Source organism: Bos indicus, chromosome 9 (assembly GCF_029378745.1).
Source record: "Bos indicus isolate NIAB-ARS_2022 breed Sahiwal x Tharparkar chromosome 9, NIAB-ARS_B.indTharparkar_mat_pri_1.0, whole genome shotgun sequence".
Lineage (NCBI taxonomy): Eukaryota > Metazoa > Chordata > Mammalia > Artiodactyla > Bovidae > Bos > Bos indicus.
Genome location: NC_091768.1, coordinates 50,509,930 through 50,535,358, shown reverse-complemented (window position 1 = coordinate 50,535,358; position 25,429 = coordinate 50,509,930). Strand labels below are relative to the sequence as shown.

The following is a 25,429-nucleotide window of genomic DNA, read 5'->3' as shown; positions in this document are numbered from 1 at the left end:
TCCCCACCTCCACTCTTCACGCACAACAGTCCATTCTCCATTTGGCAGAGTAATCTTTATTTTTAAAAAAGATGGAATGACTACTACATTTCTACTTAAAGCACTTCAACAGTTTCCATGACTTTTCCAATAAAATAAAAATTCTTTACCATGGAATTCCCTATGGTATTCTTCATAACCTGATAACCGTATCTTAACTTCATCACATTCTGCTCTCTGCCAGCAAACCACACTCCAGCCACGTAAGCCTTTCTTGATCACTATGACCATGAGACCACCTATCATGGCAATCTGTTCCTTTCCTTTGTAGCACTTATCAGAAGTTACATGTGTGTTACGTTTGTCTCTCTCCCTATGCTCTAAACTCCATGAGGACAAGTTAAACCTGCTTTTGTTTTACCACTTCATATCAAATAAAGTATTAAGTGGTAGGCACTTAACATTTTTGATTGAATAAACTGCTTCTCTATGTATTCTTAATATATATTAACATGTATTACATATTACTTGTATGTTAGATAAGAAAATACAACATATACATCACTTCCATAATAAAGAATTTGGCTGCTCTTTGTTCCAAGTTCCTGAGAAGACCTCTCTAAATCCTTGGATTACCAGAGTGACTGGAGAATCTATTCTACTTATGGTGGGCCCCTCACATCACTCTTGATAGTTTATGTTAGCAAAGTATCTTTTTTATTCATGTGGGACTTTAGAGGGTGTACACTAATGAGATGACTCGGGATGGGGGCCAGCCATACCAGAAAGAGCAAACGTGTGATTAGAGGGTTGGGATACTGGAGGCTCAGTTAAATCCTGTGGCCAGTGATTCAATCAACCACGCCTATACAATGAAACCCTACTAAAAACTCCAGACACCAAAGCTCCAGTGAGCTTCCCTGGTTAACAATACCCTGGGTGTACTGACACATCACTGCACTGGGAAGGTGATGCATCCTGATCCCACAGGAAGAAGATACAAAGCTTCATGTCTGGTACCTTCCCACATCTCAGCCTATATCTTTTCTTTTGGCGGGTCCTGATTTGTGTTTTTTTTTGTTGTTGCTGCTATATTGAAACTATAATTTTAAGTATAGCACTTTCCTATGTTCTGGGTCATTCCAATAAATTATTGAACTAAGAAGATAGTGGGCACCCTGATAGCCAGTTGGTCAGAAATGCAGGGGGCCTGAGAACTCCTAGCCTGAGAATGGTGTCTGATGTGAGGGCAATCTTTTGGGAACTGAGCCCTTAATCTGGCAGGTTAGCCTAACTCCAGGTAGTGAATGTCAGGATGGCATTACAATGATAACAAATAACAGACGTCATTTCATAAATATGTGTCAAGGTTTATGTAAGTATTTTTATACACATTACTTCCTAATCTTTAGAGAACACGTCTAAGCGTTACAACAATCCCACTTGATAGAAGTATCATATAAATAAGAAGTTAAAGTCACATAGATAATTAAATTATTTAGGTGGAACCGAAATTCAAATTCAGCACCATCTGACTCCAAAGCCCACAATCCAGTAACTTATCCTTTCCATCTTCTCATTATTAGTTATGTAAGATAACATCACAAAATCGCTACCTAAGAATTCACAGCACTCATACTGAGAGGTCACACTAAAACTCAAAGTACTCTTTATAAATGTATCATTTCTTTATAAGAATTATAAAATATTATACCTTAATACAAATTTCTTTAGCAACTGCTGTGAACTTACTTGTTTGTGTTTTAGAAACATGTTTCTGGAGAAAATCAACTATCTGAGCCAAAACCTTCTTATTACAATGTGTTGATAATTTTTCATCACACTCATAACACCTAAAAAGAAATAAATTTAAGCAAATATTATGAAAACATGTTCAGTAGTTTTGCACATCAAGAAATAGTTAGTATTTATCCACTTTTGTCTTTAAATTAAGGGGTAAGGGAAATACATAGGGTGAGGCAAAAGCAATGAGATACATCTACAGACAAAACTGGGGACAGTTCATACAGAGCCTAGTATTCAAATTTAAGAGTTTGGGTCACTTATCCTAAGTGTAATGGAGTGCCATGAGAAGTTTTTAAGCAAGGGTTGCCATGATCTGATTTACATTTTAAAAACATCACTCTGTGTAATGGCAGATTGGATGGCATCAGGAATAGCCGGAGATCAGGGTAGATGCAATGGCTCGAGAGAGAAATGAACAGATTTATATACTTTCAGGTACAGGCAGGAACGAACTGGACATGAAAGAGACAAGGGAGAAGCTGATGTGGGTATGTCAAGTGACTCTCGAACAGGAGCAATTCTGCCCCACCCACACCCCTGGGGACATTTGGCAAAGCTGTGAGACAGTTTTGATTATCACAACTGGCAGAGCTGCTCTTGGCACCCAGTGGTTAGAGGCCAGGGCTAACTCTGTCCTCTCATGAGACAGGCCCCTTCACAATGAAGAATTATCAACCCAAATGACAACAGTACTGAAACTGAGAGATCCTTAAGTTTTCACAAACCATATATGCTTAGGCTATCCCCTGTAGAGAATTACCAAACCAGTTGACTATTGAAGAACTGATACTTTCCTCCTCTGGAATTCTAATTTAGCAAAATCAACTAGCAAGAATTTTTCTTTAATGTACAGAGAAAATGTTAAAGAAAACTAGAGGTATGACTAAATTTCTTTCTTACTTAAATTTTATATTCATGGATGTTAATTTTCTTATTTTACAGATTGTGTTCAGGCTTAAAAGCACAAGCTGATATAATAGCTTTAGATATATTACCTTATAAAACTCAGATACTTTTTATAGTAGACACAAGTACTAACCAAATCTAACTTACCATATGATCCATGTGCTCAGATTAATTATAATACAGTGAAGCTCTGCTCTCCAACTCTTGAAATGCTTCAATGAATGCTGGCCTTCTGAGTTTTTACCACATCCCTAAAGATAAATAGAACACTCTTTGTATGACTTCCATATAAGTTCATTTCAAATTAATCAAAACCTAAATTATCCTTAAATGGCAACCCACTCCAGTATTCTCACCTGGGAACTCCCACAGACAAAAGAGCGTGGCAGGCTACAGTCCGTGGGGTCACGAACAGTTGGACAGGACTGAGCATGCAGCAGCACGCAGCACACTCTTGATATGTCAGATATGAAAGTGAAAGTGGAGAGTGAAAAAGTTGGCTTAAAGCTCAACGTTCAGAAAACGAAGATCATGGCATCCTGTCCCATCACTTCATGGGAAATAGATGGGGAAACAGTGGAAACAGTGTCAGACTTTATTTTTTTGGGCTCCAAAATCACTGCAGATGGTGACTGCAGCCATGAAATTAAAAGACGCTTATTCCTTGGAAGGAAAGTTATGACCAACCTAGATAGCATATTCAAAAGCAGAGACATTACTTTGCCAACAAAGGTTCACCTAGTCAAGGCTATGGTTTTTCCTGTGGTCATGTATGGATATGAGTTGGACTGTGAAGAAGGCTGAGTGCCGAAGAATTGATGCTTTTGAACTGTGGTGTTAGACTCTTGAGAGTCCCCTGGACTGCAAGGAGATCCAACCAGTCCATTCTGAAGGAGATCACCCCTGGGATTTCTTTGGAAGGAATGATGCTGAGGCTGAAACTCCAGTACTTTGGCCACCTCATGCGAAGAGTTGACTCATTGGAAAAGACTCTGATGCTGGGAGGGATTGGGGGCAGGAGGAGAAGGGGACGACAGAGGATGAGATGGCTGGATGGCATCACTGACTCAATGGACGTGAGTCTGGGCGAACTCCAGGAGTTGGTGATGGACAGGGAGGCCTGGCGTGCTGCGATTCATGGGGTCACAAAGAGTCGGACACAACCGAGCGACTGAACTGAACTGAACTGAATGTAAATTGGTCTTTGTAAATAAGAATGTTAACTGATACACAACTAATGAACCCCACAGGAATTAAAAGATTAAAAAAAAAACAAATGGCTGAAATTTGGCAGGGGGGGTTTTGTTTTAAACTTTTTAAAAAAGTTTCAGAAAGCAATTTAGATTCTCATTAAACTCAACTTCTTGCAGAGAGGCTAATTTAATTTACTTCTTGTCATACAGTAAAAACAGGCATGAGCCAAGTTAATTTCCATACCATTTCTCTGATGCACAGTGGAACACTGAGCATCTTCACAGGGCAGCAGTGCCCGTCCCCTGTACACACACTTCTAATACTCTACACACTTCACCCAACTCCACTGAAAACTACTGAGACTCAGACCAATCACAGTAACTCCCATCACCAGGTAAGTAAAGAAATGAGATTCAATTTCTGTCAATGTGCCATGAGGGGCAGTCTAATGTATGTTTCTGAAAAAGTTTTACATATGGGAAGGGATGTACTTTTTGCCCTCCTTCTGACCTTTGGGGATTGCTGTATGATACATAATGCATGAAACATCTTCGACCATCCTGAAACCGTGGAATAGGATAGCACAGCAGAAAAATGGAAGACATCTCAGTTTTTAATGTTTTTTCCACTGAAGTAACTGACTCAAGAGTGACCCTACTTCTGGCTTTCTATATGAGATAATAAAGATAACTCTTATTGAAAAATATACATATATACTTTTAATTTTCTTTAAAAATTTCCTTGTTAATAATATCAGTTGCGTCTAAGCTCTTAAGAGAAGATACTCTGCAAAAAAAAAAAGAAAAACCACTTCACGTAGAAAAGAAAATGAATCCCAAAAGATTTCTTAAAAAGGCTTGGATCCATTTCCTAAGTAAATACAAATAGGTAAAGGAGGGTCCACATATGAGAACTACTGCAAGTAGGTTGGATTCCCTTTCAAAATACTTATAAACCATGCACTATAACTTTCTGAACACAATGTACATTTTACTTTACCTTAAACATTTCTAAGCTTGGCCTTGGAGAGTTCTATCTAAACACAGAATAAATTTATCTTAAATTCTAAGCACTACCAACAGTCCAACTCACAGCGAGCAATTAAGGAAAATATTTAAGACAAACTGTCACAGAAAAGAGACTTTTCTCACCTGAAAACCACACTTGAGGCACAACCAGATATCAGGAAGAAGTACTGGCTGTCCATCACAGAATCTTCTTTCTTTTACACATTCCAAGCAAACTGACCACAGGTTCTCAGCTATTGCTTTTTTTACATGGTGCACACTGACAGCATGACTTATATGTTGGCAAGTGAAACCTACTGAAAGAGGCAAAACAAAATTTGAACATCAGCAAGCAAAAGTCAACAATATTAAAATACTATTAACTAAAAAGCACAAAGATTCAAAAGACAAAATAACTTAAAAGAATACAAATGATTCCATTTATAAAACATCTGTGAAATAACATAATTATAGAGTTGGAGAACACATTAGCAGTTGCCAGGGACTTTCGATGGAGAGCAGTGGTGTGGCTATACATAAGCAGAACTCGGAGTGGCCAGAGTGTAGTCAAGTATCTTGACACTGCTGGTTATAGAAAGCTATACGTGTTATTAAGCTATACACACACATACATACACATGTATGTACAACTGGTGAAACCTGAATTAGCTCTAAGCACTGTACCCATTTCAGTTTCCCGGTTTTGATGCTGTGCGATAGAAATACAAGATATTAAATCAGAAGAGATTGGATGAAGAGTGAATGGGGCCTCCTTGCATATGTTTCGTACCTTCCTGTGAATCTAAAATTAGTTCAAAAATTAAAGTTTAATAAATAAATTAAGAAGATTATTTATTGAGCAGCTACTATGCCTCAAGCATTTTGAACATATTTTCTTTCCACTAAGATACACAAGTAAAAATTTTTCCCATGGGCTAGCCCTGCTGTGATACTATTTTCACCACTGCTGAAAGAAAGAAAAGAGAGGAACAAACAACGGCATAGTTTGCAGGAACAAGAATTCTTCTCAATGAATATTCCCGAATAATGAATATATTTTGCATGGCCATTAATTGTCCTTTATAACAGATCCCAACTATGTGCACTGTGTGGAGACAAAAGGCCAAAATGAGCAAATATGTTCTTAATTCTTCAAATAACCATATTTGTCTCCCAAGGGCTCAGTACACTTCCATTTTTCCTAAATAACCGAACTCTTCAATTTCTCCACCTCAAATGTCCAAAATACCAAACCTACAGCTATCTGCCAAAATCAAACAACAAAGGCAGAGACTGAATACCTTGAAGAGGGAAACAGGAGTACGTACATTTCAATTTTCTCTACTTTCCTTTCTGAACATAAAGCATTCCTTTTTATCTACTGGTTAATGAGACTAAATATTACTTCCATTTCATTCTGAAGACAAAGAATGTGACAAATTAAAATACATAATTTCAACAAAAGTAAAATGTAAATCTGATAAAAGATTAAAACTTCTAATTTTACACCAAGAGCAAGTTGTAAGAATTGGCATAAAAGAAGTAATTCTGAAGTCCTTTGGTTGAACAGCAAAGATGCATGCCATTGAAAAAATGCATCTCTCTCTGTTTAGACAAAGACTGATAAAAATGACCACACAAGAACTAGAAATGGTTTACCAAAAGTCATCACTTTTTGAGTTTTTATATTTTAAAATTCTAAGGGAAAAATCATTCCACACTCCTTTTGAATCATCTCTAGCATAAAATGTAGCCAAGGTACAACTTAACCGTCTCTGACTCTACAATTCAGACATACAAAACTGAAATTGTTAATGAATTCAGAGATAAGTGAATGCAAGATAAAAAGGTTCCAGGTTCTTCAATTAAACTTACTAGCTTTTAAATATCTCAACTGTATATACTTTTTATAAGTATAAACAAATTTAAAAGTCTGAGGTTTTCCTATAAGTGTTTAAACAGTATTTACTACCTTCTGTGAGGAGGGGAAATGTGAAAAATATCCTTCTACATTAATAAGTAAATTTCCTCAGTTTCCTGCAATTTGTTTAATCATATAATTGTCAAATTTTCATTTGACAAACAGGTCCTCTAGAGATTCCTGAATAAAAATATAAAAATGTATTAAAAGCAAATAGTTGTTTCACATTCATAAATCAAAAGCAATAATCAAAATCTTCACATTTTAAAAATATTAATAAAAATTTTACAAGGAGGGCTTCCAGCGTGCGAATGGTGACATAAAATCAACACTTCCCCTTTCTCCTCCCCAAAACTATCCAAGGGCAAAAAGAACAGAAAGCAGAAATGCAAAGTTCATTCTCAGAGCAACCAGGACATAGCTGAAGCCCAAAGTCACAAATTAAATGGGAAGACTTCCACCTCAAAGCAGTGGAGATCAAACAGGAGTGCGCACAGAAGGAAGTGCAGAGACCACCACAGCAGTGGATTCAGAGAACCACGCGTGCTTTGCGCTTACAGAACAAAACCTACATCTCTGTGCTGCAACAACAGTGGCAGGAGCTCCCCTTTATCCAATTTTGTTTTCAGAAGAAATGAAAGAAGGGGATTTCTCATTCACTAAGTGAAAATAAAAAAGCAAGCCATAACGGCAGAGAACAGCCTTATTCCTACGGCAGTTGGAAAGAAGCGAGAGAATTTGGGTTCTGAAAAAGCCCAGGACTGAATAATCCTGGTAGTTGGAAAGAAGTAAAGGCTAACTGGGCTCAAACTCAACAGTTAGGTCTCAACAGTGCTCTGGCCCTCCTTCTTACACAAATATTCTAAACCAAACTGGCCCAAGAAAGGCAACTCTACATGAAAGAATAGGTAATCAAAGAAAATCAAAGCTTGTGTGCTAAGATAGTAAGAAAAAGGAAGGAAGGAAAAGCAAAAATGGCAGCACTATCACTGCCATGAGAGGAAAACACACACAAAAAAGTGAACACTTGAGGCTCAAGTGGCAACACAAAGGGAAGGGACCAGAGAGTTCAGGAAAAATAAATAAAATGAAGGTAAAACCAAAAAGAAGATGAAAGAGACACTGCTGAACACACTAAAAAAAAAATAAAAATGAACAGCAGACAAAAAGAAAAGGAAAACAGGAGTTTTAGAGGCTTTAAGAAAATACGGTAACTAGGGTAGATAGGCAAAAGAGTTATAAGAATAATCAAACCCCTGAAGAACACCGTATTAACAGAACAAATATTTAAAGACATAGTTCAGACTTCCCTCAATTCAACAATCTGTCCTGAAACACTGTCCAAGTTAAAAACACTCAAAATGGAAATAACAGATTAAAAACATCTTTTTTAAATGGAGAACTGAACTGGTAAAGTCAGTAAGGAAAATCCTCAGAGGCTAAAACCCAAGGCATGAGGCTAAAGAGAAAGACAAACCAGGAAGCCCCTCAAGGTCATCAACCAACCTCACTGGCTTGAGGGCTCGGTTCTAATAGTCATGAGAAACAACAAGAGAAGATGCCAGTTCTAAGTTACTTTATAAAATAAACAAAATCTCAGCAAAAATGCCAACAGGGTATTTTGGAAATCGACAAGCTGATTTTGAAGTAATGCAGAAAATGGCTAAAATAAAGAGCAAAGGATTTATTCATTAAAAGCACATATGATTCGTCCTCTGCAACACTGTTCAGGATGCGAGACATCATAACTTACCAGCAACGTCATCTGACGAGTCTTCATCGTGAGGTATAGGAGGCCTTTTACTTCTCTTAGCTTTCTCAGGTGAAGCTTTGGATGGCTCTTTCACCCGCATCTGTTATTTACTGAAAAGATTGGGGGTTGGGGGGAAATACACATTAATCCTCAAAATTAAAAATTGTATGTATTTGACTTAATGCATATTAAAATGACTTCAAGTTTAACGAGCCTCGTAAATTAACAGAGGAGAAAGAGGGAAACATCAGCTGAAACTAAAGAAATTTTTATTATACCAACACACAAAGGCCACATTACATCTGACTTTAACCAACAGTTCCCTACATGTATGATGTCCAGGTGAATTAAAAAAAATAAACTTTATGCCACCTCTGATTCCTGTGCTCGCCTCGCCCTTTCTCTTTTTTCACCAGCTAGGAAACAGTGGGAGCTGGAAAAGCCTCAACAAGCCAGGGATGGATGCCAAGTGCCAAGCACAGTACAGACACCCTTCCTGCACTGTACGACCCAGTGGACTACAGAGAGAGAAATACATTTCCAACTTTTTAAGCTCTTGCCTTTTTTGTGTGTTTTTTCCCCATTTTTTAGTTATGAAAAATTTAAAACTATCACACAAGTTGAAACAGCAGTATAACGAACACCATAGACTATCTAGAGTCCACATCTGGAACATTCTGCCATATCTGTTTTATCTAAATATCAATGTGTATATAGACATATCTACACATGTATGTGAGTACATCCTTTTTTGCTGAACTATTTAGAAGTTGCAGACAACATATATTCCTTAAGGAGATTCTCCTATACAGTCACATCATTATTTCTAAGAAAATTAAGAGTAATTCCCTAATATCATATCTTATCATATTCTAATTTCTTCAGCTAACCCAAAACATCTGCTTTTTTGAATAATGATTCAATTGGTTACAGCAGTATCTTAAATCGACAGCTGTTCTTCCTGCAAGAAATGGGAGAATAGTGTTTCACCTCCCTAAGACCCTGGCTTTTTTAAGAGATCAGGACAGTGCATATGAGTCACATTGGAGAGCCTCTCAAAGTGTGGATTTTGATTCAAGTCTAGCACAGGACCTGAGAGTCTGCCTGTCTAAAAAGTTCCCAGCAGGAAGCCACTGCTGGGTCCACAGACCACACTTTCAACAGCAAAGTTGTATAATGTCTCACACAGAATTTAATTTTTTGTTCATGCTGTTATTTACCTCTAAATATATTTTTAAGAAATCTCTTATATTTCATAAAAATTCAAAGTTAATTCTAAAGGTTTTAGATAGAAGTTAATGCATTTTTTAAAAACCACTATATCCCTGGTAGCTCAGCTGGTAAAGAATCTGTCTGCAATGCAAGAGACCCCAGTTTGATTCTTGGGTCAGGAAGTTCCCCTGGAGAAGGAAGAGGCTACCCACTCCAGTATTCATGGGCTTCCCTGATGGGAATCCACCTGCAATGCTAGAGACCTGGGTTCAATCCCTGGATTGGGAAGATCCCCTGCAGGAGGGCACAGCAACCCACTCCAGTATTCTTGCCTGGAGAATCCCCAAGGACAGAGGGAGTCTGGAGGGCTACAGTCCACGGGGATCGCAGAGTTGGACAAAACTGAGCAACTAAGCACACACATATCCTAAATCCTACCTAATATCATGGTGCTACCTGGCTAAGCTATACTGTAATTTTTGTGGTTGTGTATATGCTTTGGTTGATCAAGGTAGAACAATCACTCAATTCAATAATAAATTCTGAATCCTGATTTAGTTGTACCAAGTTCCACATAAGGAAGCTTTTGAGTTTACCATTTTAAAAGCCATTTCCTTAGGCCCAAGGGTCATCACTATTGAACAACACTGCAATAAATTAATGCCTTCAAGGTTACAGAGATGAAGAAGGCCTCCAAGTTTCTGACCACTTCATTTCTTTCTGCCTTCACCCTCCAGACTACTTCATTAACTTATGGCTACATTTCAACCTCACAAAATCACTAATTCAAGTATTCCATTCTCTGACCACAACTTCAAATTCTGCCAGCTTGCTTGATCAGCCACTCCTATTCTCTTTTAATGCCCAGGTTGAGAAGAGGCTACATCTCAACAAGCCCTTAGCAGGGAAGGGAGGAAGAGAAGCAGAAAATCTAGCGCTGGTTCTTCAAGCTTTACTTGCAAATGGTGCAAGTCTGCTTATGTTTTACGGGCAAGTCATATAGCCACATTTAATTTCAAATAGACATCGTGGGGAAAGGGAGGGGTGAGGGTAAGGGCAGGTGTACAAAGAGTACAACCTTATCATGTACCTAGCAAGAACAGAATACGTGTACACAGCCTAATGGCTAGTATGTCACCCCACTAACAATCTCAATCCTAGATGAGCCAATTAACCACGTTCTCCATGACAGTATCCAAAGAGGCTGGAGAAAAAGTCTTGTACGAAAGGCGACTGGGTCTACTAAATTAACAACCACAACTGCAAACAGATCAAGACATCCCATTATCTACTACAACTTCTGGTCAACTTATTACACAGCAATCTGAAATTGTTTTCACTCTCCCAATCTCCAACTCCTCTCCCTACTCTTTCAAATATCATCTGGTCTTCTACTTTACTGACAGAAAGGACACAAAAGAGATTGCAAATCAGATATTTCCACCCTTAAACTTACACACTTACCATTGTAACTATTGTTACAACTATTGTAACTTGATGTCCTGAAAAAGAGATGGGCATGACTAAGAGCATCCAAGAAATATGGTCCATAAGAAACTGGTCATATTTTTACACCCCCCACACAGCTAAACTTGAAACTTCCAATGGTGGCTCAGATGGTAAAGAATCTGCCTGCAATTTAAGAGACCCAGGTTCAATCCCTGAGTGGGGAAGATCTCCTGGAGAAGGAAATGGCAACCCACTCCAGTATTTCTGCCTGGAGAATCCCACGGACAGAGGAGTCTGGCAGACTACTGTCCTTGGGATTGCAGAGTCAGACATGACTGAGCAACTAACATGTGCACACACTGGTAAACTCTTGATAAAGACGAGCATTAATACATAGCTAATCCTGGCAGAGGAACCAAAAGAACCAGATACTTAGAATCTATAAAAGACTTATGCCTTTTCTCAAAAACACTGACTCAAATGTGGCAATGTAGTCAATTTCCAGTGATTTTTCTGACACATGCAATATGTCTAAACATAGAGTCATTTTGGACAGTAACCTACTATTAAGCAGTCACTCATCTGTATAGCTTTCTTTTTCAATTCCCCGTTCACGTAAAAAGAGACAAAATTAAAGTCCAATTATTACAAAAAATTCCAATTATTAGAGCTTCACACATTGCATATCATCAATAATGTGTCTGGGGAGTTCGAGATCACTCTCACATGTGGAGGTTTACTGCAAGGACTCACAAGACCTAGCATAGAGGTGTACTCACGGCTAACGTTTATTGCAGCAATGTAGTGTGAACACACAGACTAGCATAATGAAAAACACACAGGTGAAGTCTAGAGCAATCCAAATGCAGGCTTCCTTACCATTCTCTCCCTCCCAAGACTGGTCAAATACCCTACATCCTTCCCCCAATAAGTAATGTCTGTGCAACGTTTCTGCTCACAGAAGCCCATTACACACTCACGGGTGCAGGATTTTTATGGGGCTAGTAACTTCTGGATAAACCATGTCTTACAGAATAAACCATATTGTTCCCAGGCAAGCCAAGCAAGGGCTAACCTTGCAAGCAGACCTTTTTAAGGACAGCAGTCTCAGGCCTGCTATGTTAAGTCTTTTCAGCACAAATAAATTATGGCCATTTTTCTCAGGTGGTTTCCTAATAAAACTTTCCAACTTCCAACTTCTGCATTACCCTAATATCTGTCCATAATGTAGGATGTGCAACTAAACTGTTTATAAGTTGTGTTTTTTTTTTTTTTTTTAAGGCCATGCATGTAGAAGCCCATATTCTCAAGAAAGAAAAAAAAAATTATTTTCCTACGCTTGGGCCATTATTTTCTGCAAGGGTGCGAGGGGAGAGAAGAAAGGGACAAAAATTCTTTCAGAGGTTTAAAAGGGTACCAGGCTCAAAAAGATGACCAGCACTCACTTTTTCGTGCATCACACTCGGTTCTAAGGACTTCAATGATATTAACCCACTTCATTCTCCCAACCACCAATCACTTTATGAGGTAGGTTGCTATTATTTCCCCCATTTTACACTTGAAGAAAGACAGCCAGGCGTTAGGTGATTTGCACAGGCCAAGAGCCAGTAAGTGGTGGATGGTGATCTGGACCCAGGCAGTCCATCTCCAGGGTTCCTAATACTACACGATGCTTCCAGAAGACCTTGGTAAGACACGCTTTCTCTGGTCTCTAACAAAAACATCCCAAATTCCCGAAAAGAAAATGCGCCGCGAGGCTGAACGCGGAAGGGCGGCCGGAAGGTTGCTGGGTCGCCGCCCCGCTAGGTCAAGGTGAGGCGGCCCCGTCCCGCCTCCCCGGCTCCTCCCGCTGCCGCCCCGACACCCTGCCGGTTCCGCCACTCTTTCGTGGCCCTCGGTGACCGCCTGGAGCCCCCAAGGACCGAGAAAGGCGGGGAGAGGGTTCTCTCCCAAGCCCTTCAAGCCACAAAGGGCCAGGGTTACATAAACGAAGTTGGACAAAATGAGGCAATCCAGCACCGGACCCGCAACTCACCCTGACAGGCCGAGCAGCCGCGTCCACAACCCCATCAGACTGCGCCTGCGCAGCTGCCCCTCCCGTCGGCAGGGGCAGGGCCTCGTGTGCCCGCCCCAATGTCCGGACAAGTTGGGACCGCCCCTCGCGTGGCGGCTTACCCGGAGTTGGGCGTGGACACCCGGCTCTGCTGGCTGCAGTCGCAACTGCTTCCCGTACTTACACAGGAGTAGGTAGACCCCAGCTAATCTTAGGGTAACCTAAATAGACTCCTCATTGGATCCCGATAGAGCTTGGAGTTTGCCCACCTCCCGAGTTCTCGGAGTGGGGTTTAAGTCCCACTTGTGGCTGGACACCCTGCCCAGACTGCCTCCGACTTCCGTGCTGTTAAGTCACATCTGACATCATACGTTTTCTTGCCTTTTTTCATTATTGTTGCTTTACCTGCCGTTCTTCTTTATTTGAAAATTTCCTGACCTATACCTAAACCTCTTTGAAGCTCGATTATTCAAAGTGTTTGCACTTTGCATATGTTTAGTAAAAGTAGTTGGTTGAAAAATATTTTGTTTGAATGATATAGCAAACATCCACCCTAGTTATGGATAAATGCTACGAGACATTTCGTAATGTCTTTAGATTCGTAATCTTTAGCAGTTCTTAAGACAAGGGACAGATGTGGGCTTATGGAGAGAGTTTTGGATTACGAGTCAAAAGTTACTACAAATAAACCCCCCCAAAACTGATTTTCTCTTTTAAAAACTTTGGTTCATTTCTTAAGAAATAGTTTAAATTATTTACAATTATTTACACATAGAGAACTTGGCAAAGGAAGTTATTAGACTTTGGCATTCTGTGTATGGAAACCATTCATTCAACAAATACAACTGAATACAAATATGTGAGTCATTGTGCTAAGTATTGGGGTACATAATCATGTATTAGGGTAGGGAATCATGTATTCCCCTAGGGAAAAAGAAAATACTCCACAAATAAGCCCAGGTTGTGTTGTAATTTTAAAGTAAAAAATGTCTGCTTCATAAATGATTTAACATTGGATTGGAAACAGAACATGGAGGAAAAAAGGACATGAAAATGAGCAAATCTAAATAATTTGAATACTAAATTGCATTATAGGGGCTTCCCTGATAGCTCAGTGGTAAAGAATCTGCCTGCCAATAAAAGAGATATTGGTTCTATCCCTGATCAGAGAAGCTCCAACGTGCCACAGAGCAACTAAGCACCTTGAACTAACCACAACTAACCACAACTATTGAACCTGTGCTTTTTAACCAGGAGCAGCTTGAACCAGAACCCCATGTGCCCTAGAGCCCCTGCTTGGCAGCAAGAGAAGACACCTCAATGAGAAACCCACTAACCCCAACTAAAGAGTAGCCCTGGCTCACTGCAAGAGAAAAGCCACAGCAACAAAGACTCAGCACAGCCAAAATTAAAAATAAATAAATAAAGGACACTATAATCAAAGGAGTTTTTTAAATATATCATGTACTGGAATCCAATTTACCAGGAAAAAAGGAGGGGACTGAATCAGAATATGAAATTTTAAGTTCTCTCTCATAAAAAGAAACTTATGAATTATGCAAATCATGATACAATACTTAAATTTTTCTTGAAAATGATGAATTTCCAAAGTTATTTTGATTTCCAGCAGATGTACCCAAATCTCCAGAGACTGCAATTTCCATTTCAAAATTTACATGAGTTAAGGGAAATTGTCTAACAGATTTTGTTTCTGATGTTCTTCAAATTATTTATCTTTTCAGTTAAAGTGAAATTTATTATTCGATGGATGCTTCAAAGGAGGGAAATTATTTTTCAATAATACCTAGTAAGTATACTTTTATTGCTATTGTCAAGACATTATGGAAAAAAAAAAAGACATTATGACAAAACATCAAACAGAAATATAAGTGTGCTTAAGGTCAGCTGTATATACATTTCAAATAATGTTAAATATCTTAATATTACCATCACTGTTGTCTGGAAATGTATGGAGTACTTTGCTAAGCTATAGGCTATACATATATTAAGCTTTTATCATGTGTTTTAAGAGGTACATCCTTTATTATAAAAGTAATACATGAGAGTTTGGTATAACGTTCCTCATCTTTTCTGCCTTTCCACATTCCCATTCTCTTCCTCAGAGGTAACATTTCCTCTCCTCTATTTGCTGTTTCTTGTGTATAGTTTCAGGAATTGTCTTTGCACATGATATGCATTTGTACTACATTTTTATATGATTACCATTTGTTAAAAGAGATCATGGTCAGGTTAGATTACGGTCTACCTTCTATTCTACAACTTGATTTTTCTTTTTCACTTGATTATATATTTTGAACTTATCACCATACTAACCTTATTCTTTTCACTGGTTGTTTAAAATTCCACTGGATGCATCTTTTTTTCCCAATCAGCCCCCTCTTGGTGTACATTTATCTGTGAGTACTTGTGCAGGTATTTTCAATAAGTGATTGGCAGTGAAAATGCTGCATCAAAAGAAGTTTTGACAGAAACTCTTGAAAAAAATGTTGCATGAAAGGCAATAAATTTCCTAATTTTTCATTGAATTATCTAAAATGTGGGGGCTTGATGTGGATTTAGAAAGAAATGGAAAAAGTGCTAAGTCTCTTAAGAATCCCCTCCTTTCCAATTGTCTTTCACCTGCATTGTGGCAAAAAATAGAATGAGTTGTTTGAGAATGAATGATTGATATCAACTCAGCACTAGTAGACCTCTCCCAGAAAAGTTACGTGATTTCTCTCCCTTGCATCCCACTTTAAGCCTTATTTCCTTCCCTCAAACTAACTCTGAACGAAGAACTTGGGACATTTATTCAAGGAGCAATGATCAGTACTTCTGTTTGACAAGATCTTTTTGCTCTAAGCCTCTTAAATAAACTAAGTTTGGCATTCTGCTGGTTACAGAAGGACAAATTCATCTCTTCAGGAAAAAAATTAAAAAAACACAGAAAAATATTTCTCAAATAAGTAGCCATGAACACTTGAAAAAGAATTGTTTAGTAATAAATGCTCTTGCAAAAGTATAAATTAGATTAAATGTGACTCATTGAAGTACATCGTTTTCATATTTGTGTCCTTTCTACTTGTGGTTTATGATGGGGATCCTACAGAGAGTACTTGAATCTACAGTATTTAATGATATCTTAGTTCAAAGTTAGGCCACAAAGTAGATTTCACAGAGACTACGGTTAAACTCCAAATGACTTGGAAAAAACATAATTGTAACTGATGTCATTGGTATAGAAATCTGAAGTGGTTTTATTATTAAAATATTAAAACTGAATAATTTAAAACTACACCCTTCATGAAATTATTCATTGGATTCATACTTTAATAATGCCAGTTGGAAGCTTATTTTTAAAATTTTCACTGTGAATCAATTTGCAGTTAATATGGCTTTCATTATCCTTGGGAAACAAAATTGAGAATAAAAATAAGGTAATAAACCAAGTTGAAAACAAATTTAAAACAAGGTAATAAACTTTATCTAACAGGCTTAATATGCTCTCCCCACAACTACATACAATGTGTTCTAATTCCAAGAACCTATTATTATATTAGCTTACACGGCAAAAAGATTTTGCACATATGATTAAGATTATCCCAATGGTCTCACTGTAATCAAAGTTCCTTGTGAAAGAGAGGCAAAAAGGTTAGGAGAAGTGGACGTGACAACAAAAGCAGAGATCAGAGTCAGAGAGAGATGTGGAGATGACAAACTGCTGGCTTTGAAGATGGAGAAAGGGAAAAATAGCCAAGGAATTCAGGCAACCTTCAGTAGATGTAAAAGTTAAGTACAGAAATGCTCCCCTTCAGAAGGACCTTCAGATTTGCTGACACCTTCAGACCTTCAGAAGGACCTTCAGAAGGACCTTCAGAAGGACCACAGACTTGCTGACACCTTAATTTTCACCAAGTGACTTCTGACCTATAAAACTGTACATAATAAAATTGTGTTTAGTCAATAAATTTGATAATTGTTACATTAGCAATTGCAAACTAACACACTTAGTTCAGTTCAGTCACTCAGTCTTGTCCTACTCTTTGCAATCCCAAGGACTGCAGCACACCAGGCTTCCCTGGCCATCACCAACTCCCAGAGTTTGCTCAAACCAACGTCCATCAAGTCGGTGATGCAATCCAACCATCCAACACATTCATGTTATCATCAAATATAGTCAACTATCATCATGAGTGAGGAAAAGATGAGATTATCTTAATACTGACATCAGTTGGAGTCAGCTATGGGAGTTAAGAGTGATTCTTAGCAAAGTGTCCATGTATTAAAGTTTGCTTTAATCCAATACATAAGAATCCTTGTTTTGAAGTAAACCGGAGGAATTTCTTACTTTATACCTTTAAATATTGCCTTCTATTTTCTTTTCACTTTTAAACTTTGCCTCTCCTTAAAAAAAAATAATTAAAAATTTAAAAAAAAAGCCCATACCTCAGTTTCTTCCCAACCCTAAATTTCTTTCCCATTAATATTTTAAATTTTAAAACAGGGCACGTTTCTGTTCGCGATTACTCCTAGTGGCACTACCGGGTTCGGCCAGCGCCTAGTTGGAGGGCGCTCGAGAGCCCGGCACCGCTCGCCGCGCGGCCGGAAGTGAAGGAGCAGGAGAACGAAGTGGTTAGCAGCGATGGTGCTGCAGCGCCTGCTGCCCTGGAGTACTTGCCGGACGATCTTCGGGTCTGCGGAGGCTGTGCTCTGGGGTGAGTTCAGTGGTCCCCGAGGAAAGGGAGGACGCCTAACCACGAGCCCCTGGGAAAGGATGGCGTTCGTGACCGTGTTTGCTTCTTTAAGGCTTCCAGTTAAAAGTCAGACCCAGTACACTTGAGCCCTGGGAATGTAACACCCACTTACAGTCCTTGTTTCTTCAGATTCCGGGCTACTGGGGTCTGGGGTTGCTCTCGGCAGACGCAGAGAGGTAAACATGACTTCAGGGGGCTCTCGTGGGAACAGTTAGAAAGCTTTGGTGCTTGACTTGAGCAATGAAGGTCAATTCGCGACTCAGGGAAATGAGCCGAGTGGCCAGTTCCTGCCTTGGAGAGTGGCAATGAGAAGCCGTCTTGCGAGTTTTACTTGTGACCCACTAGAGAGCAGCACTCACGGGTTGATCAAACCCAGATACCTCGTTCGGCCTGTAATAGTACCACAACTGGCCGAACAGAAGCCAGAGAAGCGAAGGTGGTTAGTGGAAGAGGTGGTCTAGAACTCAGAGCAGACCTCCTGTCCCTTATCTCTGTTTAATATGCTGCCTCTCCTTTAGCAACAACTTTTGTGGATAAAGATACAGGGGCGCCAGTGTAACACTTCCCCGCCCCAGTTATTCCCTTGTAACTCGGTACAGCCTGTGTAGTTGAAGATGTGTCATTCATACAAATTCTGTTATTTGGTTTTACCTTTAGTCTGCAATCATTTATTGAGCTCCTAATCTGACAGACATCCTTCTGGGATACAGTTTACTTCACCAGTTGGGGGTGAAGGTGAAAGTAGCTCAGTCATGTCTGACTCTGTGACCCCATGGGTCCATGGAATTCTCCAGGCCAGAATACTGGAGTAGGTACCTTTCCCTTGTCCAGGGGATCTTCCCAACCCAGGGATTAAACCTAGGTCTCTAGCATTGCAGGAAAATTCTTTACCATCTGAGCCACCAGGGAAGCCCATTTGGGGGTAAGACAGACACAAATAAACCATCACCATACACAACCCAGTCAAGTGAGACTGCATTGGAAAGGATGGAGTTGGAGGTGTTAGAGAAAAGGTGCCTGTTTCATTTTTTTAAAAATACTTGTAATACATGATTATATTCATTAAACAATAAAGCAAAAATTATATTAAAACAAATAAAGCACACTCCTTTATATACTCTCCCCAGATAGGAGTATACCTATATAAATGTATGTGCTTCCCAGGTGGCTCAGCAGTAAAAAAAATCTGCCTGCCAAGCAAGAGATAAGGGTTAAATCCCTGGGTCTGGAAGATCCCCCAGAGTAGGAAATGTTAATCTGGGTATTCTTGCCTGGGAAATCCCACGGACTGAGTAGCCTGGTGGGCTACAGTCAATGGGGTCACAAGACTCGGATATGACTTAGCAACTAAACAACAAATCTGTGTGTGTGCACACTCAGTTATGCCTGACTTTTTGTGACACCATGGACTGTAACTCACTAGTCTCCTCTGTCCATGGAATTTTCTACACAAGAATACTGGAGTGGGTGGCCATTTCCTTCTCCAGGAATCTTCCCAACCCAGGGATCATGTGTCTCTTGCATGTCCTGCATTGGCAGGCAGGTTCTTTACCAGCTGAGCCACTGGGGAATATTTAATATATAGTGTGATCTTCTGCACTTACTCTTCTGTAATTTTTTTTCTCACTTAGGTATTCAGAAGCTTAGGTATTCATGGCAGTACATAAAACTCTTTTAACCACTGCATATATCCCATAACTATGAATTACCCTAAAGCTAGTCCCTTATTGATGGATATTTTAGTTTCCAATTTCTTTGCTATTATTAAAAGTTCTTCAAAAATTATCATTGTACACGCTTCTTTTTGTATATGTACACCCTTCTTTGTGTATAAGTATTTTACGGAAATGGATACGTAGAAGTGGAAGTGTTTGATCAAAGGGGAAGTGGTAAGTGACATTTAACAGGGTTGTAAAGGAGGCTTAGAGTGCCTGGTAGAGACGAGAGAGAAAGGTGTTCCCTTCAGAAGGGAACAATGTGCATAAATCATGAAGGAAAGGTGAAAAGAGATTATTGTGTACTGTATAGATTATTTAAACCTCACAGCAACTCTAAAAGTTAAATAATATTATTTGATTTTACTCTCCCAGAGAGTTTAAGTAATCTGCCCAGGGTCACAGAGCTAAATGGGCAGGCCAGGATTTGAACCTTGATTTATCTGACTCTAAAACCCCTGTTCTTTCCACTATGAAAATGAAACTTTATATAAGAAGTCAAAAGATTGATATGGTGAGCTGACTTGAACATGAGGAAAACTCCTTTGACTTACTCTTTCCAGATAATAACAGTGTCATTTTGAAGATAGCTAATTTATTTTATTCTTTCCAGGTTTGAAGTCAATAAAAAGAAGCTGCCTCAATTTTTGTACTGCTATTTGTGAAGGTGTCACTTATAAGGAACTTAAAAACCTCCTGAAGTCTAAAAAAATTATGTTAATTGATGTTAGAGAGCCATGGGAAATTTATGAGTCTGGAAAAATCCCTGGGTCTGTCAATATACCATGTAAGAGATGTGTTTTAACCTGATTTGTTAGGAAAACATACATCCACTAATTGACTGTATCTAAAATTTAAATGAAATTCTTAACATTTTCTTTCAGTGGATGATGTAGGTGAAGCTCTACAGATGAACCCAAAGGACTTCAAAGAGAAGTACAAAGAAGTAAAGCCATCCAAATCTGACAGTCTAGTGTTTTCTTGTTTAGCTGGAGTGAGAAGCAAGGTGGCTATGGTCACAGCAATATCTCTGGGCTTTAACAAGTAAGTAGCTTAAGGATAAAAATGGGTTTAGGATATGTACTGCAGTGTTTCATAGGCATATTTTTATTGGTCTACTGAAGAATTTTATACTTACTATATTAACAGAAGTATAGAGTACAGATTATTATTGACTGGCTGTACTTTTCATTCTATGATCCTTTAAATATGCTTCAAGTGTAAATATTATGGTGAAAAGTCAATGCACTGCTAAATCTCTAAAGTCATCTTATCTCTAAAGTTCCTGTGAACCTTGTGCTGTAAAGCAGGAAAAATGGTTACAGCACTAATTATCTGATGTATGTTTTTAGTGCTCAACACTATGCTGGAGGATGGAAGGAATGGGCAACCTATGAAATTTCAGAGAAGAAACAAGGAAATTGATTTTTGGAATATAAGCTGACCCTTTCCTTGTGTACATGCAGCCCAGAATAGTGGAATAGGCAAAAGAATAAAAATGTAGCCCTGGAACCACTGGTTAATGGGAAAGGGAGTTTGTATATGTCAATTATTTTTTGTTGAATCTTTTTCTCACCTATAAATGGGGAATACCACCTCCCCCAGCCTATTTCCAAAGGCTAATGATGATTAAGGTAATGTATGTGACTCACCATGTAAACATAAAGGCTTCTAAAGTAAAGGGATTCTAAAATTAATTTTTAAATATTTTAGTAGTATTCAATCAGTTCAGTCGCTCAGTCGTGTCCGACTCTTTGTGACCCCATGAATCGCAGCACGCCAGGCCTCCCTGTCCATCACCAACTCCTGGAGTTCACTCAGACTCACGTCCATTGAGTCAATGATGCCATCCAGCCATCTCATCCTCTGTCGTCCCCTTCTCCTCCTGCCCCCAATCCCTCCCAGCATCAGAGTCTTTTCCAATGAGTCAACTCTTCGCATGAGGTGGCCAAAGTACTGGAGTTTCAGCTTTAGCATCATTCCTTCCAAAGAAATCCCAGGGCTGATCTCCTTCAGAATGGACTGGTTGGATCTCCTTGCAGTCCAAGGGACTCTCAAGAGTCTTCTCCAACACCACAGTTCAAAAGCATCAATTGTTTGGTGCTCAGCTTTCTTCACAGTCCAACTCTCACATCCATACACGACCACTGGAAAAACCATTGCCTTGATGAGACGGACCTTTGTTGGCAAAGTAATGTCTCTGCTTTTGAATATGCTTTCTAGGTTGGTCATAACTTTCCTTCCAAGGAGTAAGCGTCTTTTAATTTCATGGCTGCAGTCACAATCTGCCGTGATTTTGGAGACCAAAAAAATAAAGTCTGACACTGTTTCCCCATCTATTTCCCATGAAGTGATGGGACCAGATGCCATGATCTTCGTTTTCTGAATGTTGAGCTTTAAGTATATTCCAAAATACCCGGTTACTTGTATTACTTAATCATAATGTGTGACCAGGTGTTCAGCATAGCTTCTATACTCTTCATCAAAGAGGCTATGAGCTAGACCAGTAGATTACCAAACAGACTTAACCTTAAAATACCAAGAATCTGGGATGAAAACTAGGTGAAATATGAACAATGAAAATATATTAACAATATGCAAAGACTTATGGCACTATGACCAACATGGTAGTGATACAATTTGGAATCTAAAAAGGTAATATGATCTATAGAGATAGTAATCAGAACAGTGGTTGCCTCCATTGAGGATAAGAGATTAACTAGAAAAACGAGGAGGAAAATTTCTAGGGTGATGGAAGCACTTTCTATCTTGATTGAGGTGCTGGGACACAGGTATAATCATTTGCCAAAACTCACTGAAGCAAACATTTTTAAACTATAACTATCTGTAATTATATCTCAATTAAAAATAATGAAAATATTAGAAGAAAGTTTAAATGCAAATGATTCCCACTAGCATGAGTATATTCCTTTAGAATGTTAGGTCTTATACTTGTTCATATACTGGTGAGTGGTAAAACAACTTTGTGCTTTCTTCCATCTGTCTCTTCAGACCCATCTGTTTTTAGTCTCATTTATATAGTCACTCAGAACATGCAAGGCCTGGAAAGTAAACTGTAAAGACCTGGTTTTTGTCCTAAATAATTTATTAAGCTATTGGAGAATCTGGGGTAGAGATGTGATGTTATCACCTTGAACTTCTATTTCTGACACATCAGTCTAGTTTCTAGCAGAGCAAACTCCCTACAAGAACTAGAAAAGATGGAAAATACATGTAATACACACACACACAGATACACTTTTCAATGTTGGCTCATCCTCCTCAGCTTTCCTTCTCCCCAGATCATGACTCTTCAAATCCTTGCTGCCTTTAAGCAAATTATATAAACAAATATTACTAGGGCATATATATTAACAAAGTGAGTATATTAAGAGCCACAAGCTCACAGAGAAGAAAAACTATAGAGAGTGAACTGCAGTTGAACTACTTGACCCAACAAGGAATAGGTAAATACGTCAGGGTAAAGAGTCTGCATAAACATACCAGGCTTTTAGTTAAAACCCCTACTCCCAGAAGGCAAAAAATATTCAAATAGAAAGGAAATACTACAGAACACAAAATTATCTGTGTATACTTAATATATACTGAATATAAGTTTAACAACAATTATGCAGTTTACCTGGGAGGATGATGGGAGTAGAAGTCCCAGGCAGGGTGGTGGTGGGGTAGATGGGAGTTGGAATGGAGAATAGGAGGTATGCAGGAAAAATTAAATCTTCAATAGTAGGAAGTTGCAATGATATTTACAACTGAAAAAAATTAAAAGAAACTGGAGGGTAAGCAGAGCAGGCAGTAAAGTGAAGTGTTTAAGAGCCTGGGCCTTGGAGTCCACTGCCCAAATTTTAATAAAAATCTAATCCAAGCTCGCTGGGAGAAATATCAATAACCTCAGATATGCAGATGATACCACCCTTATGGCAGAAAGCAAAGAAGAACTAAAGAGCTCCTTGATGAAAGTGAAAGAGGAGTGTGAAAAAGTTGGCTTAAAACTCAACATTCAGAAAACTAGGATCATGGCATCTGGTCCCATCACTTCATGGCAAATAGATGGGAAAACAATAAAAACAGTTATACACTTAACTTTTGGGGCTCCAAAATCACCACAGATGGTGATTGCAGCCATGAAATTAAAAGATGCTTACTCCTTGGGAGGAAAGTTATGACCAACCTAGACAGCATATTAATAAGCAGAGACATTACTTTGCCAACAAAAGTCCATCTAGTCAAAGCTATGGTTTTTCCAGTAGTCATGCATGGATGTGAGAGTTGGACTACAAAGAAAGCTGAGTGCTGAAGAACTGATGCTTTTGAACTGTGGTGTTGGAGAAGACTCTTCAATGTCCCTTGGACTGCAAGGAGATCCAACCAGTCCATCCTAAAGGAAATCAGTCCTGAATATTCACTGGAAGGATTGATGATGAAGCTGAAACTCCAGTATTTGGCCACCTGATTTGAAGAAGTGACTCACTGGAAAAGGCCCTGATGCTAGGAAAGACTGAAGGCGAGAGAAGGGGATGACAGAGGATGAGATGGCTGGATGGCATCACCTACTCAATTTTTGGGGACATGAGTTTGAGTAAACTCTGGAAGTGGCGATGGACAGGGAGGCCTAGCATGCTGCAGTCCATGGGGTCGCAAAGAGTTGGACACGAGTGAGGACCTGAACTGAACTAAATCCAAGCTCTTGACTTGTGATTAGGTAAATTATTTAACTTTCTGTTCCTGAGGACAAGAACATCTCTGAAAAGACTGCCTGAGAATTAAATGACTTCATAAGGTAGAGAGCTTAGAATATACTTGTTACATAGTAAGTAAGTGCTCAATAAATGCGATAAGCATGTTACTTGAAAATGTGGAAGTAACACAACAGCAAAGAAATGACTATAAGTTGCTCTGAGAGCAGGAATAAAAAGCAGAGAAAATGGAACTGGATCTGACATTTTCCTTATGTCTTATAGCAACACTGTCCAAAAGAATTATGATGCAAGCCATTATGTGATTTTTAATTTGCTTACATTTAAAAAGAGATAAAAGAGGTGAAATTAATCTTAATATTTGTATTTACTCCTAGGTATCTAAAAAATCATTTAAAACATATAATCATTATAAACAAAGTTGATATCTTACATTCTTTTGTACCGAGTATTAAAATTCAACATATATAGCACATTTCAATTCAGACTAGCCACATTTTGAGTGTTCAGTAGCCACACGTGGCTAGCGGCTGTCTTACTAAATAATGCAGCCTACGCTAATACTTAACAATACACATCCTCAATGGCTGCTAAATAAAGGAAGAGACAACCAGCCATTATATGCCTCCTGAGGGAAAATATCCATACTTTATACAGTAGTTTATAAAGAAAAAAAAGAAAAATTGAGCCTGAACCTGATCAAGCTTTTGCATTCCATTACCAATATATAGAAATACAGAGAAAAGAACACGTTAAGTAGCACCTCAAAGATACAATCAGCAAAGTACATATGGTGGGAAATTCTTAGTGAACAAGCAAACCAAAATGGGGAACTTCTGAAATGAAATAAAGGAAGAATCCAAGAATTTTAAAAGATTTATCAATGAATTACACATATGGTCTATATTTAGATCCTAAGTAGAATTATTTAATAATTTTTATGATATTAAGGAAACAACTAAAAA

General features: G+C 38.7%; 2 protein-coding genes across 8 annotated transcripts in view; one reads left to right on the top strand and one right to left on the bottom strand.

Moving 5' to 3' along the window:
* The window catches only part of USP45 (ubiquitin specific peptidase 45), a 77,487-nt gene extending 59,696 nt beyond the window's left edge, over positions 1 to 17,791 (bottom strand). For 4 of the 5 annotated variants that reach the window (XM_019967317.2, XM_070796037.1, XM_019967319.2 and 1 more), the window contains exons 1-5: positions 13,263 to 17,791; positions 8,567 to 8,676; positions 5,037 to 5,209; positions 2,839 to 2,942; positions 1,732 to 1,832 (exon numbers count right to left, since the gene is read on the bottom strand). In XM_019967317.2, the coding sequence (XP_019822876.2) occupies positions 1,732 to 1,832; positions 2,839 to 2,942; positions 5,037 to 5,209; positions 8,567 to 8,666 (478 nt within the window). In that variant the 5' untranslated portion in view covers positions 8,667 to 8,676; positions 13,263 to 17,791. The remainder of the gene's footprint in view (positions 1 to 1,731; positions 1,833 to 2,838; positions 2,943 to 5,036; positions 5,210 to 8,566; positions 8,677 to 13,262) is intronic. The other variant, XM_019967318.2, reaches the window with a different exon arrangement.
* LOC109563885 (thiosulfate sulfurtransferase like domain containing 3) overlaps positions 13,452 to 25,429 on the top strand; it is a 30,658-nt gene continuing 18,680 nt past the window's right edge. The window contains exons 1-5 of one of the 3 annotated variants that reach the window (XM_070796039.1): positions 13,452 to 13,470; positions 15,023 to 15,087; positions 17,785 to 17,995; positions 20,363 to 20,536; positions 20,634 to 20,793. In XM_070796039.1, coding sequence (XP_070652140.1) covers positions 17,923 to 17,995; positions 20,363 to 20,536; positions 20,634 to 20,793 — 407 coding nt within the window. In that variant the 5' untranslated portion in view covers positions 13,452 to 13,470; positions 15,023 to 15,087; positions 17,785 to 17,922. Of the gene's footprint in view, positions 13,471 to 15,022; positions 15,088 to 17,784; positions 17,996 to 20,362; positions 20,537 to 20,633; positions 20,794 to 21,101; positions 21,284 to 25,429 lie in introns of those variants that run through there. The other 2 variants (XM_019967315.2, XM_019967316.2) reach the window with 2 other exon arrangements.